This window comes from Manis pentadactyla, chromosome 7, assembly GCF_030020395.1.
Source record: "Manis pentadactyla isolate mManPen7 chromosome 7, mManPen7.hap1, whole genome shotgun sequence".
Taxonomy (NCBI): Eukaryota; Metazoa; Chordata; class Mammalia; order Pholidota; family Manidae; genus Manis; species Manis pentadactyla.
In genome coordinates, this window is record NC_080025.1 from 102,980,240 (window position 1) to 102,997,143 (window position 16,904).

General features: G+C 43.4%; 1 protein-coding gene across 1 annotated transcript in view; it reads right to left on the bottom strand.

Moving 5' to 3' along the window:
* Positions 1-16,904, bottom strand: part of SCRN1 (secernin 1) — a 56,562-nt gene that overhangs the window by 12,905 nt on the left and 26,753 nt on the right. The window contains exons 3-6 of the mRNA XM_036897439.2: positions 10,755-10,936; positions 7,872-8,074; positions 4,095-4,289; positions 2,381-2,546 (exon numbers count right to left, since the gene is read on the bottom strand). Of these exons, the coding sequence (XP_036753334.1) occupies positions 2,381-2,546; positions 4,095-4,289; positions 7,872-8,074; positions 10,755-10,936 (746 nt within the window). The remainder of the gene's footprint in view (positions 1-2,380; positions 2,547-4,094; positions 4,290-7,871; positions 8,075-10,754; positions 10,937-16,904) is intronic.

Below are 16,904 nucleotides of genomic sequence, written 5' to 3' on the forward strand. Positions count from 1 at the left end.
TTGAACAGGCCCAATTACAGAGAAACATTGAAACTAACAGGAGAAAAAAATTCCATGGCAGTTCTAGGGTCACAATCAGAAATGCAGCAAATGCAGCTCATTTAACAAAAGAAGATAAAAATGAATGTTTCCAGAAAGCCCTTAATCTTCTTTAAGGTCTTTTCAATTAACTTAACCATGAATAATTTTCTTTTAAAATTACCTGGTATTTTCCACTTCAAATATTAGAAAGCTATTTCCCAACCCATTATTAGAATTGTATTAGGCTGTTGTACTTCAGCCTAGGAAACAGAATTCCTATCAACAGAATGCATATTAGTGTCCCGGCATCACAAAGCTGTCTTGTAAGAAGTCAGAACAGGGGTCTGAGATCTGGAACACAGGGGCTGGTGTAATTATTCTCCACTTCAACCTACTCCTTCAAATACGCCTGCTCCCTAAAGAACAATGTCCAACTGCCTTCGCAGAGCATTGCAGACGTTTTAAAGTCAGGCTCTAGGTGCTCACGCGTACCCCGGTGGGCCAGCAGCGTGCCCACAAGAAGCTGCTGAGCCACCAGCATTGGAGGCAAGCTGGGAGGAGGAGAGGAGCCCTAGAACCGGTAGAAGAAAAAGGGGATGGGAGTGGGGCCACGGAACCAAGCGATCAGAACTGGGAGATAAAACCGAGAGAGCAGCTGGGGTCCAATAGCACATCCCGAGAAGCACGGGAACACTGCTGAGGGGTGGAGGCGCACCGTGGGAGGCCAGCAGAGGTACCGCTGAAGGTGGGGGCCTCGTTTACTGGTGAAGTTGGGGTGGAGAGATGGAAACCTAATCTACAAGAGGATGTGCAACTGCAACTGCTTCATGCTTCTCTGCCTTCTGCATGTTGTTCCCTCTACCCCCAATGTCATTCCTGCTTTTTATATCTAAAAACTCCTCCTCTTCCCACATCGCCCAGTGTTCAGTTCCTTCCTTCTTTTGTGGTTTCCCCCTTCACCATCCCCTGTGTACCACCTCTTACCTTATACACCTTTATCCCTAGTACCCAACAAACACAGTATTTGGTATACAGCAAGAGCTTAGTAAGTGCTTGCTGAATGAATAAAGGAGTGAATGAAAAACTAAGACTAGCTTATACCAAATTTAACAGTCAGGCCTTGCTAGAATACTACTGATAGTAGCAGTAGTTTGAAAAGTGATGACAAAGGGTCAGAGGCAGTACTTGGCTTTTCCCCTGAGTCATCTAAGTTCTCTAGCTGGACACTACTGTCTTCTATTTCTGAAACATTAAGAAGAAAATAAATATTTTAAGCTGGAAAGGGAATGAAATTGAACAGCTGCAGATATCCTGGCACCCCATAAGTTTAACATCCCATATTCAAACAATCTTGATGGTTTTCAGCCAGTGGAACACCTGAAAAATACCAGAGAACCTAATAATAAGTAGTCTTCTAGAACTTTCCAGGCTGAGGATCAGTCTTACCTTACTTACCTTAGATTCCTAAGACCACCTTAAGGATTCTGATACAACAGGTTTGGGTCAAGGCATCTGTATTTTTCAAAAACTCCCCCAAGTGATTCTGATAAAGATGAGATTTAGAAAACACTAGATGGTTGGGGCTAAGCTATGATAATGTGATTTGTTTTGTACATGACTAAATGTTACAGAGAGGGGGCTACTGTCTGCCTGGTAGATCGAAGATAGTCTTGATAAAGAATAGTTAAACCTACTATGTATTTAGTTGATTATCTCATTTAATCATCCCAACAAGCATATAAAAATAGAGGCTGGTATTATCACTATTGCACAAGTACAGAAACTGAAGCCTAGAGAGGTTAAGTAACCTACCGGAGACTAAGTGACAGAGGAGGACTTCAAAATCCTGGCAGTTTATTCTAGAGGCTATGTTCTTAAACACTATGCAGTACAATGTTTTTGTTGAAGTACGTGGACAGGAAATAACTCCCTAAAATACAATGTCCCATAGAAGTGGCCACTGCTCTTCAAGTTGCTTGAATCTGTGTTGCCTCTGGACCATTTTGTCCTCTAACTCATAGGAATTGGTTGTTTTGATAAATCTTGAGCATTCTTATATCTGTCTCACTGTGTCTTACTTACCTTTGTATCCTTCCTGTATAGCACAATGCCTGGCCCATGATATACACTCAGTAAACATGAGCTAAATCTGAAATCATTTGATTGCATGATTTTGATGAATACTATGCAACTAAGCCAAGAGCTTTCCTTAATCAAAGCTCTCTCCCTGTTGCACTGGCCATGTTGAGGCCGATTGAAAACTGTGACTCTGCTCTACAGGAATTTAGTGTACGCTTCATGGATGAGCTTCCAAGGGAAGCACACACTCCCTGCTTACATGACTGTGTCTCAGACAAACCTGGAAGGATCTGGGGTCCCAGTGAAGTAGTGAATGCATGGCGAGCTTCTGTTCTGAGGCAAGACAGACACTACACTGGCCGTGGTAAGGAAAGACTCGGAGTCTATGCAGACTCCACTGGCTTTGTCCCGTAAGATATCAATCATAGTCTGCACTGTGATGCTTTCTGTAAAGGGAAAAAAAGTGGTGGGGGGGAGAGAGAGAAGATAAAACGGTTTCCTCCCTCTGTTTACAATTCATTAAAATGCTATTCTTTCGGTCTGTGTTCACAATGATGGAATCAAAGCATTACATAGAGAAAAGGTGCCTTAAACTTACTAGCATAACTCACATCCTCTTTGTAAATCTCTATTTTCAACGTCACACCTAAAAATATTAACAATAAATCCTTGATTTCTTTAACTATCCAGTGGTCAGATTCATTGTCTCATAACTGAGTTTACTGATTTAAATCAGTATCCAAGAGATTGATAATGTCTCTTAAATCTCTTTTAATCTCTGCCTGACATTTTTCCCCCTCGCATTTTATTTGTTGGACCATTTCTCCTGTAGATTTTCTCATCTGGACTCTGCAGATGGCATCCCCTAGTGTTACTTAATATGTTCCTTCACCTTCTGTATTTCCCGTAAACTAGTAGCTAGATTCAGAGGCTTCATCAGATTTAGGTTTGATATTCTAGCAGGACTGCTTCACACATGGTCTGCATACTTTTTCAAGCTAGTATTATTTATTAAAAACTTCTGAAGTTTTTTTTTTAAGTTTCCATTTTTAAATGGTTACTTTCTTACCTTCCTACCCAGAACATATTAACTAAATTCTACAGCAAAAGTCCTAAAATGTTCTTCTAGATTCAGGGTCAGCAAACTTTTTCTTAAAGAACCAGACAGTAAGTATTTTCGGCTTATGTGCCATATAATCTTCATTGCAACTTACATGTTGAAACTGTGTTAACTCTGCTGCTCTACAGAGAAGCAGTTATAAACAAGACATATAAATATGCAGAGCTGTGTTCCAATAAAATTTTATTTACAAAACAGATTTCTGCTGACAAGTCACAGTTTGCCAAAGCCTGTTCTAAATGATTAAACTAGATCTTACAAAACACTGTATCACTGGCAAATATAAAATGTGGCCGTTATGGTTTATTTGGAAGGGTTTTCACTCAGACATAAAAGTAACAAGCTATCCAGTCACTACATTTACCTAAATATGGATTCTGATTAAGTCAATAACTGAGTGAAAAATAAAGGGCTCATGAGGAGTATTCAATTCAACAGTTCAACTCAATAAATGTTTAAGGGACAAAGGACTGTTAAGAGGCATCACAAGGGGATCCCTAAGATGATGCCTCATGGCCCAGGAGGCTCATGGGAGAGGAAAATGCACAGAGATGTTAAGTCAAATATGCAAATGCTGAAGTACAAGGAAGGCCACAGTAAGTACCACAAAGAGAAGCACAGTGACACCAGTGTTTAAAGGGGCAGTAACGCAGGGAGGAGCAGGAAACTTCCATGGATGTGGAAAAATCTGTAAAATAAATACAAGTTGCCATCCTCCCTGCACATCACGGACTTTAGCACAGGTTGGTCTCTACAAACAACGTCTGTTCTCTACTCCTCTTTGCTCACCTTCTTAAGTTCAGACAAGTTCTCTAAAACAGCTACAAGACAAAAGGGTATGAGAGAGATCATCGTAAGGGATATACTAACTCACCTTCTTTCTTTTCTAAGCTGTCTTTGCCTGCACAACAGTCTAGATGGTCATCAGTTGAAGAAAAAACTTCAGAAAAATTGAACTCATCCTCTCCTGTCCACCAACCTTGACTCTCAGCGTAACTCCTGAGTTCAGGATGTTCTGCGTCAATTTTAGTGGTTAGTGACAGCTGATTGCAAACACACTTCACTCCCTCTGTAGAGAGTACAAAGCCCAGTTAGTTGAAAATACAAAGACTTAATCGAGAAATGTAAATGTGCATGGGATTCCTCCCGGGCAACTCAACTTTAACTATAGGGAGCACTCAAGTCCGTTTCTGGAGAAACAGATAATCCTTGGTCCTCTTTTAAGGAGAAGACCAGATGGTTTGATGATTCTTGAACAGGCATTTTCACATTTTAAAGGAACAATGATCACTTGATCTAAAATTCGCAATCAGAAGGAAACAAGTGCAGCCCTTCACTATGGCCAAAAACCCAAGCATTTGTCACTTACAAGAAAAGTGAGAAGTACTTTGAAAGAGGCACTGTGCTACTAAGAAGACTTATGAATGTCACAACTGTAGAGATTCTTCCTCCCCAATTTAGTCTTGCTCCACTTATAGGAACACTTCATATCGACACCTTTTGCCCAAATACATGTATAAGTTTTTTTCTTTTTTTTAACACAAATATAGTACTTCTTCACTCAATTTTTTTTTATTAATTTTATTTTGGTATCATTAATCTACAATTACATGAAAGACATTATGTTTACTAGGTTCCCCCCTTCACCAAGTCCCCCCCACATACCCGTTCACAGTCACTGTCCATCAACATCTTCACTCAATTTTTTAATCAGGTCCTAACTTTTAGGAACACATAGTGGCATGGATAATGAATTGTTTTCAAATGGAATGTACCTGCAAATATGTATGTGTGTCTGAGTGTGTGAATATGTGTATATGTGTGAAAAATCTATGGGAATTTTTTTCTCATAAAAATATGAGTGTAACTAAGTAAATCTAGAATCAGAAATGCCTGCATTCTGAGTCCACCCCACCCCGATGAATGAAGGTTGGGCCAGAAATCCTCCTCTCTGCTGGCAGGCTTGTCATGGCTTCTCCAAAGACTCAGCAAAGACACAGGATGACCTGGCTTTCTGCTTCACATGCCGTCTAAAACACCAAGTTATCAGTTGTAGCTCAAAAGGGCGATTCATATTTCTGCTTCCAGGAAGAATGCTGATCCTCTAAATTCTTGGGGAAGGAAGTTGAAAAAGACAGAGAGCCCAAACTGTAAGTTGCAATAAAACCATTACTGCCTGAAAACCAGTTCCTGGAGGCAAGGTCAGTGCTGTGCTGAGTTCTTCCAGGAGGTTCTGCTTCACTGATTTACCTCCAAGTTAAGCACGACTAGCTGCTGCGCATTTGTCCTTTGCCATTCATCTTATCAGAGGACACCCTAAGGGTGAAATTATTTTGAAAAATTAAAAGTAGCTTTGGCCTAAAGAAGTTATTCAGGTATTATTCATACGAAACATTAAAAAAAATCTTGTGAACAGTATCACACATGTGATTTTCCTAAAGGGCTGATTTATCATGGGCACTTGCCTTCAAGAATTTTATCTTTCAGGGGGCCAGAGTTAATTCAACCCTACTGCAATCACACTGCTGCTGGGATCAGAGGACATGAAATCAATGAGTCCAAGAAATGGCTGGAGTTTTATTTAAATATTTAGTGAAAGACAACATGCATCTTCAGGAGACAGATTTTTTTTTTTTTTTTAGGAGAACAAGGTACAGGCTTTTATTTAGAAATAAAGTGAGAGGAAAGAGCTCCTGGCTCAAGCCAGGAGGGGACAAGAGAGCTTGGGTGGTGCGTTGTCTAGGGGATTTATAGGCAGTTGAGGATTTTTGGGAACTGAGGGCTTAGATTGTGGACTTGTACCACCTGCCCTGCCCTCAAGGTGGGCTGGTTGTTGTCTGTTTGCTAGGGCTGTTTACAGTAAAGTCACGGGTTATGCTGAGATACCCTTGCAGAACACTTAAACGTTCTAGGCCAAGTTGCTCCTGGCCTTTTGACCTTTAACTGATCTTGATGAAGATGTCTATATTCCTAATCTGGTATCTTGCCTCTAGAGAATTAGTGTGACCTCGACTTTGCGTAATGCTGAACACAGAGTTTCGATAGGGGCTTTACATTGTTACATTGCTTTGACTGTAAATATCCTGCCTTGCTTTTTCCAGAGACCCTCACCCTACTCTAAGCCCATTGTCTCTGTCTCTTTCCCCCCTCTACAAATAGAGACTGTAGCTGCTGCTAGGGAAAGGGGGCGATAACCGCTCTGGCTGCTTCATGCTGAGAAGGGGTGCAGTAAAGCATGCAGTTAGGTCTCTATCAGTGATCAATTGAGAGGGCCTCAGAAGATGGGCACTTCTATTCCAGGTTCTATTTTTATTACTATCTGCAGTTTTGCGGCTTCTGTAAATTTGGGTGAGTTCTTCTTTTCTTGAGGTTCTCAAGACATTCCTAAGGTTCTTGCACTTGCCAGGAAGTGACCTTCCTTACTCTCCTGGTAAGGCTGCTGGGAACTCTCCGAAGTAATCCTGGACAAGCCCCCAGAGATGATGCCAGGGTTCTTGTTCACGAAGCTGAAGAATGAGCTTCACAAACATTTAAGGTAGGAGAGCCAGGGAGAGGCTTTTATTTAGAAATAAAATGAGAGGAAAGAGCTCCTGGATCAAGCCAGGTGGGGACAAGAGAGCCCAGGAGATAGATTTTTAGAGCTGTATCTTGAAGGGAAGCTAAGCTTTAGAAATGCAATTATAAATACAAAAGTTTTAAGTTTTACTTAAAAGCAATATGACTGCTTTTCAGCATGGATCACTAGTCCTCTTTAACTGGAAGAAACTTCCTGGTAAATTCAGTTGAGAAAAATATATAGGCCAAGTATACCTTCAACATGAAGAGGGTGTTTTGATCTGTTCACCATGTCTGCCATGGGTGCAGGGTGGGGAATGGCAGCATACATACCATGTATTTGTCATCAAGTCCTAAGGAATATAAGAGCTTCACCGGCCAACTCTCTCTTAGAACCCTTCAGTCCTCTCAGAAGCCCTTTAACCCATTCCAGCATCCCACCTGTGTAGAGCATGAGGCCACTGAGGTGATGACCCCAGCCAGCCACTCCCACCTCTACCATTTCCATTTCCTCCCCAAGAACCATCAGAACGAGATGCAGCGGGCACAGAGCAGCAGTCCGATGGGTACTGAACCCTTCCGGATGGGTTCGCAAGTACTCTGCTCTTCTAGGAACACTGTCCCACAGACAGACAGGCCTGTTGGTCCAAAGGCGTTCAGTGGTCTTCCCACAGACCCAGGTTCTTCTTTTAGAGGAAAATTCCACACACAGAGAGCTACAGGGCTGGGGGTGACCAGGCGTTGCTCCCTGCCATAGTGATCCTATTATGAACGGAATGAGAAAACCACCATTCCTTTGGCCAATTAACAGAGTAACAATCTGGGTCCTGGACTTGCTGGTAGTCAAAACCAGGCCCTGCTCAGAAAGCAAACAGAAAATCTTTCAGAGGGTGCTTCCCAGGTGTTAACATCCCTGCACTCTGGGTTCCGAGCCAAGGTTCCTCTCTAGAAGCAGAAGCCCAGAAATGAGGGGCAGGCCAGCTGCAGAGCCAGCACAGAGAGGGTCTGCGGCAGCAGCACGAGTCCTGTAAGCCCAGGCCACAGCCATTGCAGCCTGTCCTGTGCTCGGAACCCCTCAGCACCCACACGCACTCACCTGTGACCTTCTCAGCAGCCCAGTACCTGCCCACGGTCTCAAGCACCCAGGCCTCTTCCCTGTCCACAATCAGATATGCACTTTGGAAGCTGTGGCAGGAGCCGGCATCTTCATAGTAATTCCCACCTTGCCCGTGTTCTCCCAATAAGGCGACAATGATGTCTAAGGCTTCTTTAGCTGTTGTCCCTCTTTCTAAACCAAGCCTGAAGTAAGGAAACCAGAAGTGTATCTCAGTCATTTTGTACCACATGATTATAACCTCACAATAACCAAAGACTGGGATGAGGCTGACTTATGAGGCAATATGTAAATATGTTAAATACACAGGCCAATAAGCAAACAAGTTGACAGCATTTAACTTAAAATACAAGTCTCACATGTTTGGTTCAAAATCTCAGGGGTGATTTCTATCTTGGGGCATTCCCCTCCCTCACAGACCTAGAGTCAGGAACCCAGTGGCTTCTCCCTCTTGCAAGAAGCTCAGCCATCTCTCTCTCTCTCTCTTTTCTAACTGTCTCCCACGGAGCTGGCCAGCTCAGCAATAGCCCTTAACAAGAACCCCTTTCTGTGGCATATTCTCCCTCCTTCCTCCAGGCAAAAGGAAATCTCTGCCCGGCCCAGCCCTGCTGTCTATTATTCTACATCAGGTATTTTGTTTAGTGGTAGAAGTGTTCCCCAACCAGCCACTGTCCTCAGCACGCATCATTTACTCAGGGATCTCGCTGGGAATGGGCTGGCTGGTTGGGACGTGATCAATTCTTGTCTGCTTGTTTGTCCTCCTCCTACCAGCCTACCTCCACTGACACAGCTAATGGCTTCAGCTATCAAAAAGGATATATTTCTTCTGAAGTGAAACACCACTTTCCTCCCAGGCCCTCCAATTAAAAGAATCCTCAAATCAGGCACAGACACTGCTCTCTGTGTGATGTTGGGCATCACACTATATTTGATACTATATAAGAACTTTAGTTTTACATCACCTACAAATAAATGGGTTGCTGTGCAGATGGGTTTTATGAGTAACAAACATGAAAATACATAGCCAAGTACCCAGGAGTAAGGTGATCAGTAAGTTCTGAGAAGTGGCGCACTGTGGCAGAAAAACAAATGGATCAGAGATGAGGGGATCTCGTTTCTAGTTCTGGCTCTGCTACCCACTGGCAGTATGACCTTAAGTAAAGTAACCTTTCCAAACCTTGACATTCTCATCTGAAAGGTAAAAACAGTACCACCTCCCTCTCAGGCTGATTTGAAAGAGGAAGACACGTGATATATACTCAGTAAATGTCTATTTATTCGCCTTTCCATTCACATAATTCTGGTAGCAAGAAAACAAGAGTCTTAGAACAGAGGCAAAGAAGCCTGCTAAGATGGTAGCAAAGGCCAGTCAGTTCTTGGTGAGTTTTCAACTTGAGATGCAATCATTATTAAAATTCACCCAGCTTGATTCTTCCTGGAGGATATTCCACCATGCAGCCAGGGAGAGGGAAGGACAATGCAACTACTCGCTATGACTTAACTCTTGTAATGCTTGTTTTCATAATCAGGTAATTACAGGTCAATTCACTTGGCATTTCTCAATTTAAGCTTGTTTAGAAAGACTTGGTGACAAGACAATGATTTGCAAAGCTGAACCCTAAGCCCTCAGGAGAGTGGCAAGGGAAGAAAGTCATCAGAAGATTGAATCAAGCAGAATTATCTCTTGGTCAGGGCCATCTTCCCCACAGAGGAGGAAAAGGAGCAAGCACTCATCTTATCTTGAGGATCCAGAGTGCACAAGCATGCTATGAGCACCTCTCAGGGTTCCCGGAGCTGTGCGCCCCCAGGGCGGCCCCCTTCCTCCTTTCCACAGGTTCCCAGTAGCCTCTGGTCATGCTGCCTTGTGCGCGAACTCCAAGTAGAACCCTGTCCACGGGCCTTTGCAGGGCCACAGCGCGCCCTTGCAAACTTGCTATTGCTAGGAAGACCTCGCCAGGGACCATAGCCCTGCCCTTGAAAGCTGTGACTTCTCTTCTGCAGTTTCTAACTCACTCTGTTGCTGCACTGCCTGATGTGTTCCACACTGAGAACCCCAATACACACACTTGACCCTGGGAGCTCAGCACTCATCCCAGACACGATTCTGATTTCACCCTCCCACCCTTTGTGCCAGGACCATGAGAAAAAGGTATTCCTCTGTCCATCTGACCATTCATTCCCACCTGGCCTCCCTGTCAGGGGACAAGCCCAGGACAACGTGCCCCATATACCACAGCCACAAATGACAGCAGGGTCACATGCCTCCACATGAGACTGAGAGGTGCACATGCACCACGACGTGGTGACCTAGGGGCCACACGTCACACAGTCTCAAGAGGCCTATTTTAAATCCTTTCACAACGGTCTCCCCTCCCAGGCAGGGCAGATTCATGTGATTCAAAATGGGAACAGCACCTTTCACTCAATCTAAGGCTTTGGACAAATCAAAGTGGGCTTTGGACAAATGAGGAGATGTGGCCCAGAGAGGGATGTACCTTGGTTGGTGCACCCATGCTGAAAAGCCAGGACCCTGGCTCCCAGCCCCAAAACCTCTCAACTAAGTCTTGATTCTATTACATTTCCTTTTGTGTCTGGTTCCTTTCACTTAGTATAATGTTTTCAAGATTTATCACAATAACAGCATGTATTAAGTACTTAGCTATTTTTTATTGCTGAATGATATTCCATTGTAATCTGTTCTTTTTTCTATCACCTCAAAGTTTATATCAAAAGGCATATGGGAAAAAAAAAAAAAGGAATATGGGGAGGACTATGTTACAAAATATGAGATTTGGAGGGAGATAAACCCTGCCTCTACTCCCCACCTATTCTGGGCAGTTGTTTCAAAGAATCGCCATGCAGTACCTGACCAGGTCCATCCCTAGTAAGGCTTCCACCTCAGCGGCCGGTTCTCTGGCATTGATGGCTTCATTGGCTATGCACACTCCATGTTCGTTGGCTCCCATTTCTGCCCCCCAAAGCCAGGCGGGTCTACTTATCACAATGGCATGGGTCCTGGGAACTTGGTCGATTGAAATGTAAGTGCACTAAAAAATGCAGAGAGGAAAGAAAGGACCATAGCTGTGAGGAACCACTTCATTTCCAACTTGGTACTTACACTGAACCAACACATCAGTTACAAACAGAGACAAAAATAAAAGGCCTTAGGAACACCAGACTTTAAAGGCAATCCAAGTCTCAATGTAGCTCAAAGGTCTCACTGTGAGTTTCAGTCTTGTCAATCAGTTCTCAGTCTCTCTTGTTTAATTCTAATTTATCCATCATGCTTACCGGTAATGTTGGTCAGCTTCTTAAACAAGGTATTCAAGCCAATCTCTGCCTTCAATATTCTGTGCCTCATCATTTCAATAGGCACAGATGGCCACCAGCCTTTCAAACAAATGTAGCTATTTATTCTCATTTGCAAAACTTCTTCTAGATAGTAGTTTTCAAACTTTTTTGAAAGTTATAGAGCTCCATCTATGAAAGAAACTACCTAGAAGCCTAACACAGAAAGTAGAGAAAAGGGAAGATGCTTTGTCTGAGGAAGGGAAGTCCCTAAGCCCCCTGCATGATCCCCAGGGCTCCCTGGAACACAGTTTGACAACCCACATGATTTCTCTAATAGAAAAGGGAACATGATCATAACTAATGCATTAAATGTATACTGTCTTATGCTTTGTGCTTCCCTGTCTATCCCATCTGATGTTCACCTAAACCTGGGAGGTGGACACGTAAGGAAATGGTCCCAGACAGGCACGTTTCTAACTGCTGTCAGAGCTGCAGTGCACACCACAGACAGCTTAGCGTGGTATGTCTTACCTTCTCCAGGCTGCTGTGTCGTTACCTGGAAGATGAGTGAGCCAATCTAGATCAAACTATTTCTTTCAAAGTATTTTTAGCCTTATAGCCCTTCCTTCATACAAACTCTTCTGTAAGTCATGAAGGCAGTAAAACTGGTCAAAGCGTGGCGAGGCAAATGGACCTCAGCACAAAAAGAACAAGGCGTGGGACCACGGTGGGCTAACTCAGAGCTTTTGCCCACTGGTTCTTCTGTTTCCCTCCCCATAATGGGCCCCTGGGAGGACTCTGATAGAACAGTTAGAAAGCCACTAAGGCAGGCTTTCCATAAGGGGCCTCCTGACCCTGACATTCTATCAGAGTCCATGACACGCTCTGTGTGGTGGAAGCTTTGGTGTTCAGGGCTCTAAATTACACAGAGCTCTTGAGCTCTCAGGGGAGAATTTTGTCAGCTGTAGCAACCATTTACATTTTAAATTAGGCAGCTAAAAGCACTGGAGCAACTGCAACCTTAGATTTTTTTTTAATTCAAGACCCAGTTATAGCAACTGAATGCAGCCCAGAAAGTTATTCTGCATTGATTTTCCATAATTGCTAAGCCTCAGGTAAGAGCTGAAATGCATGCAGCATGCCCCCCCCATTGGTGAGGTGGTATTTGTATCTTCACAATTCAGGTTAGGTATTGCCTTGCACTGGGATAATGTTATTTCACTTGATAAATATTTGTAAACTGAAAGCTAATTAGTTGTGGAGGTTGTCAAGAGACTCAAGTTTTACATGGCAAATGGATAATAAAATATACTCTTGAAATGTTTTCCCCTATTTGGTTCCCAAGTTAATGACTTCAAAATATGATGCTTTCAGAAAGCCGATCCAAATTGTTTAAGTAAACAATTAAAAGCTGGTCCACTGTGCTCTTCTAAATGTAATTAAAGCTTATACCTTAAAATTACACCCTTTCATGCAAAAAGGTTGGGCATCAACTAACTCTTTCCAAACCCCTGTGAGCAATGAGCTCCAGTGACAAAGGCTGTCTTGAAAAGAATGAGCAAATAGGGAAAGAATCTCAGGTTCCTAAGCAGAATTTATCATAAAACCTTCTTTTTTAAGGGCAGGAAAAAAGTAAAAATAGGAAATAGGTTTACTTCTCTGTCCTCAAATTCATTTTGATACACTCATTTTCATTTCACTGATTATTTATAGAGCACCAACCACACACAAGGCATTTTAAGCGCTGCTGGCAGGTGAGTCAGTGAGGATGCCCAAGCCCTGTCCTTATGGCTGGGAAAGGAGGAGAAGGCACACAGGCAAATGACTGTGACCACCAGCTGACTTCTGGTCACTGAGGCTGCCTGTCTCCTAGGGGCTGCATCTTGTCCCCTCCTCCCACTGGGTACTTTCCATCAGACAGACCCTGCTCTGCTTTCTCTCTTTCACATTCCATTCTATTTCTATTTATCCCCTTCCAAAATATTGTATCGATTACTTCTGTACTGCCTGTACTGTTCACTGTTTACATATGCTATCTCCCTTAGCTAGAATGTAAATTCCCTAAAGACAAGGAGCTATCTTTGTTGTTTAGTTCACTGATATATCCCAAGTCTGATACATATCAGGCATCAATAAGACCCTTTTTTTTTTAATGGGTTAATGAATGAATGAGTGAATAATAAAGATCAGAGGCTTTCATATCGTATAATAGATATTCATGTCACAATAGAGGCCTAAAGGCAAGAGGGAGCACGTCTGAGTGGTCAGCGGGTTTATCAAGTGGGTGACATTTGAGTTGACCTTGAAAAATGAGCCAGACAGCGAGAGAGAGATGGGGATGTCTAAGGTGTGTTCACAGTCCCGGGAGGAGTCCACTGTGCCCTTTAGGGGCGCCACAGTGATCGCACCGAGTCACAGGACTGCAAGAGCTCAGTAAGTACTGATGGATAAAAATGCTAAAAATTGCATCAAAAAGACCATATGGTCTTTGAGGGAGTTCAAAATATATGCAGCCAACATGACACTTTGCAGGCCAAACTCAGAATGAGGAGGAAGGAAAATCCCCAAGTAGCCAGATGGGCCAAACCAGCCCCTCCTAAGCCCTAGGCTGAGAGCCAAGGCACCAGATCCCTCTCATAGGCTACAGAGCAGGGCTCGGGGGAGATGGGGTGGGGGGGTGTGCACTCACACCCTGTGAGCCTGTAACGCATGCCCCTGATGGCATCTTTGTCACGGAATGCAGAAGTCTGGGCCTAACAAGGGCCCTGATGTGGCTGCATTCACACACGTTCCACTGTGTTTGAAGTCCCACTAACCACATGCAGGTCAGGGAGGGAGTCGGCAGGACGCACAGACAACACTTGTCTCACAGAGACTGGTCATTCAAAATCCCAGTTTGAAAGCAAACTTCACAAATGAGGAACATTTTCACAAGATGAAGTATTTGCTAGACTTTGTAAAGACAGCCATCTAGAACATGAAATGTGCAGGCAGTCATTTATTTAAATAAAATTCACCAACCTTCACAACTGCCACGTTATTAATGAGGCAGAGAATAAGTGAGATTTGTGGTAGCAGAGAAGGTCTCAACCAGGAAATAAAATCCAAAAAGTCCCTGAAATCTTTCTTCAGTGTAGCAAAAACAATATGATTCCCCAAGTCAGAATTCCTAGCCAAATTTCTATTAGAAAAGAAAAAGAAAAAAGAAAATGCCCACCACTTAAAAGATGAATCTTTACAGGGATGGTTCTGGCCCCAGCAGGGGTTGTTCAGCTGTTAAGGTGGGCCCCAGAAAGAGATGAGCAGATCGGCTTGATGCCCCATGGCCACTGCCCCCCAGCCTTTAATAAAACAAATCTGTCAGCTAGTGTGACTTCTCGGTGCCAAGGCCACATAACAGTGTAAGAATGCTCAAAGTAGGGAGCGTGGGGAGCCATGCTTCTGAGCGTCAACACTGCCTAATGCTGGTCACTGAGTTTTAAAAGCACTGGGCTTGCCACTCTCTCAGGTGGCTCCTGGGCACACAAGCTAGGTTGGAGGATGGAAAAAATGAGCCTAGAGACAAAAGGCCATTCTTCGGCAGAGCAAGCCCTTCATTATTTTGTGTGACTGTGTCAAAAATGAAAAAGCAAAATCAGCTTTATGCTCTCGCCTATCCCTCGCACATTCCAGCCACACTCTCTCTGGATATCACCCAGTAAACGGGGGAATACAGACACTCACACAATAGATGTTTCAATTCATGAAATGCAACCATTGTGCCTTTCCTGCTGTACTCAAATGGTGAACACAACCCTGGCACCACCAGAGAAAACCACTGTGAAATGAGCTGATGAGTCAGCCAGACTTCTCGGGGGTGGGAAAAAGGGCAGAGAAAATGGAAAGCTTTAGAGAAATATTTTTAGTTCTAGGAAATTTGCAACTCTAAAGCAGCATGGCTCATTATCACTGAAGTTTTTTGTTTGATATTTTTAATTTTTTTATCCCAGTGCCCTTAAGGTTTATAGGGGTCTAAATAAAGGCAGAAGCTGATGTCAATCACACTGTAGAAGAGCTGCTTTTCATTGCCCTGAAGATCTCTGCAATGAGCAATACCAAGGCCCCAGGTCAAAAATAGGCTTGGGAAAGGGGACAGATGGAAGGAAGCCCCCTGCTAAGCTATTCTCCCACAGGGTGAGGGAGATGCTTCTGACTACACACAGGGCTAGAGCCGCCTGCTCCTGAGGCTGAAGAGAAGACTGACAGCTGGACTGGCACACAGCTAGACCTGCCCAGGAACCACGCAGCTTGGCTCAGTTCTCTTTGATTCCAGAATGCCTTGTGCTTCCCTACTGTTAGGGATCATTTTGAGAACTGAGATTCAGACAGCACCCTCCAGAAACACATACACTTCCCACACACCACAAATACAGGCACCATCTGTACCATTTTGCCAGCTATCATTAATTGGTGATTTTCCTCTTCTTGCTAATATTTTCACTAGGGGAAAAAAAGGAAACAATCTACCAAAACTTTCTCCAAATCACGAAGGTGGTGTAACTTCACTGGGGATACTTAACCCATACAGAAAGAACTTCATGTAGTCGAAAATAGAAATAAATTGAAGAACAGAAAAACAATGAAGACTTTAAACTTATAGTGGGGGAACAATGAAGATGAGATTTATTATATAATAATAAGAGCCTCTTTCAAAAAATATGTGTCAAACCTGACTTGGCTATCAAGAATTCTGTGTCCACAAACCGGTATAATTATCCTCTTGGATACCAAGCATAAATACTGTAAACTTTTGTTAAAATCCATTGTGTTTTTTTGGAAAAGTATCCTAAAGTTCGATCCAATTTTGCCTAAATAGAAGGTTCAACTATGTTAAGAGTAGTCCTATACCCACCGGTGGGTGCACATGTGTGCACACGCGCACACACGCGCGCGCGCACACACACACACACACACACACACACATTCATTCGCTTCCTCAGTGCTCCTATCAGGAGGGCAGAGCCGGACTTCAGGTAAAGCTGATGTGAGTTCTGTCATGCACAGTGGTGCAGCATCCTCAAACAAGACAGAGGGCTTTCACAAATAGACACAGATTTATCCACGCAACTCTGCAACCCAAAGTGAAGTTGTTAGAAACCCAGACTCCACAGGAACAAGGCAAAAGAACAGAAAATAAAACGCTCCAATCTGCCAACTGCACAGCTGATCCAAATGTGCAGCGTAATTTTAGAAACTGAGGAGCTCTGCTGGAGCATCTTATCTCTCATTTTTCCAGTCTCAAGCAAGGAGAACCTGACATAGAGCAGATGACAGATGGAAAGGATGGGCTGATGGACAGACTGAGGTTAGGCGGAAGGTGGGTAAGCGGACAAGCTGGAAGGGAAGAACGCCTGGAAGGACGGACCTGGAAGGAAGAGTAGGTAGGTGGATGGATGCGTACTCAGGATACCTTTTGCACATGGTTATTGGGACCTCAGAACTCAGTAGCCTCGGAGGCTAATTCTAGTACGTACCAAGCTGCACTTACTTATGCAAAGGGATATAATTTAACCTCCAGTGTATGTGAGCCATGACATACCATGGGTTAACTAGTGAAAGGAATCTGGTCTATTTCCTAAAATGATTCTAACAATGAGAGTAAAATACTGAGTTATTTAGCCTGTCACCCAAAAAAGAAAAATTTTTCCAAAATATTTGCTCCAGACATATTTAGAAATGGCTTTT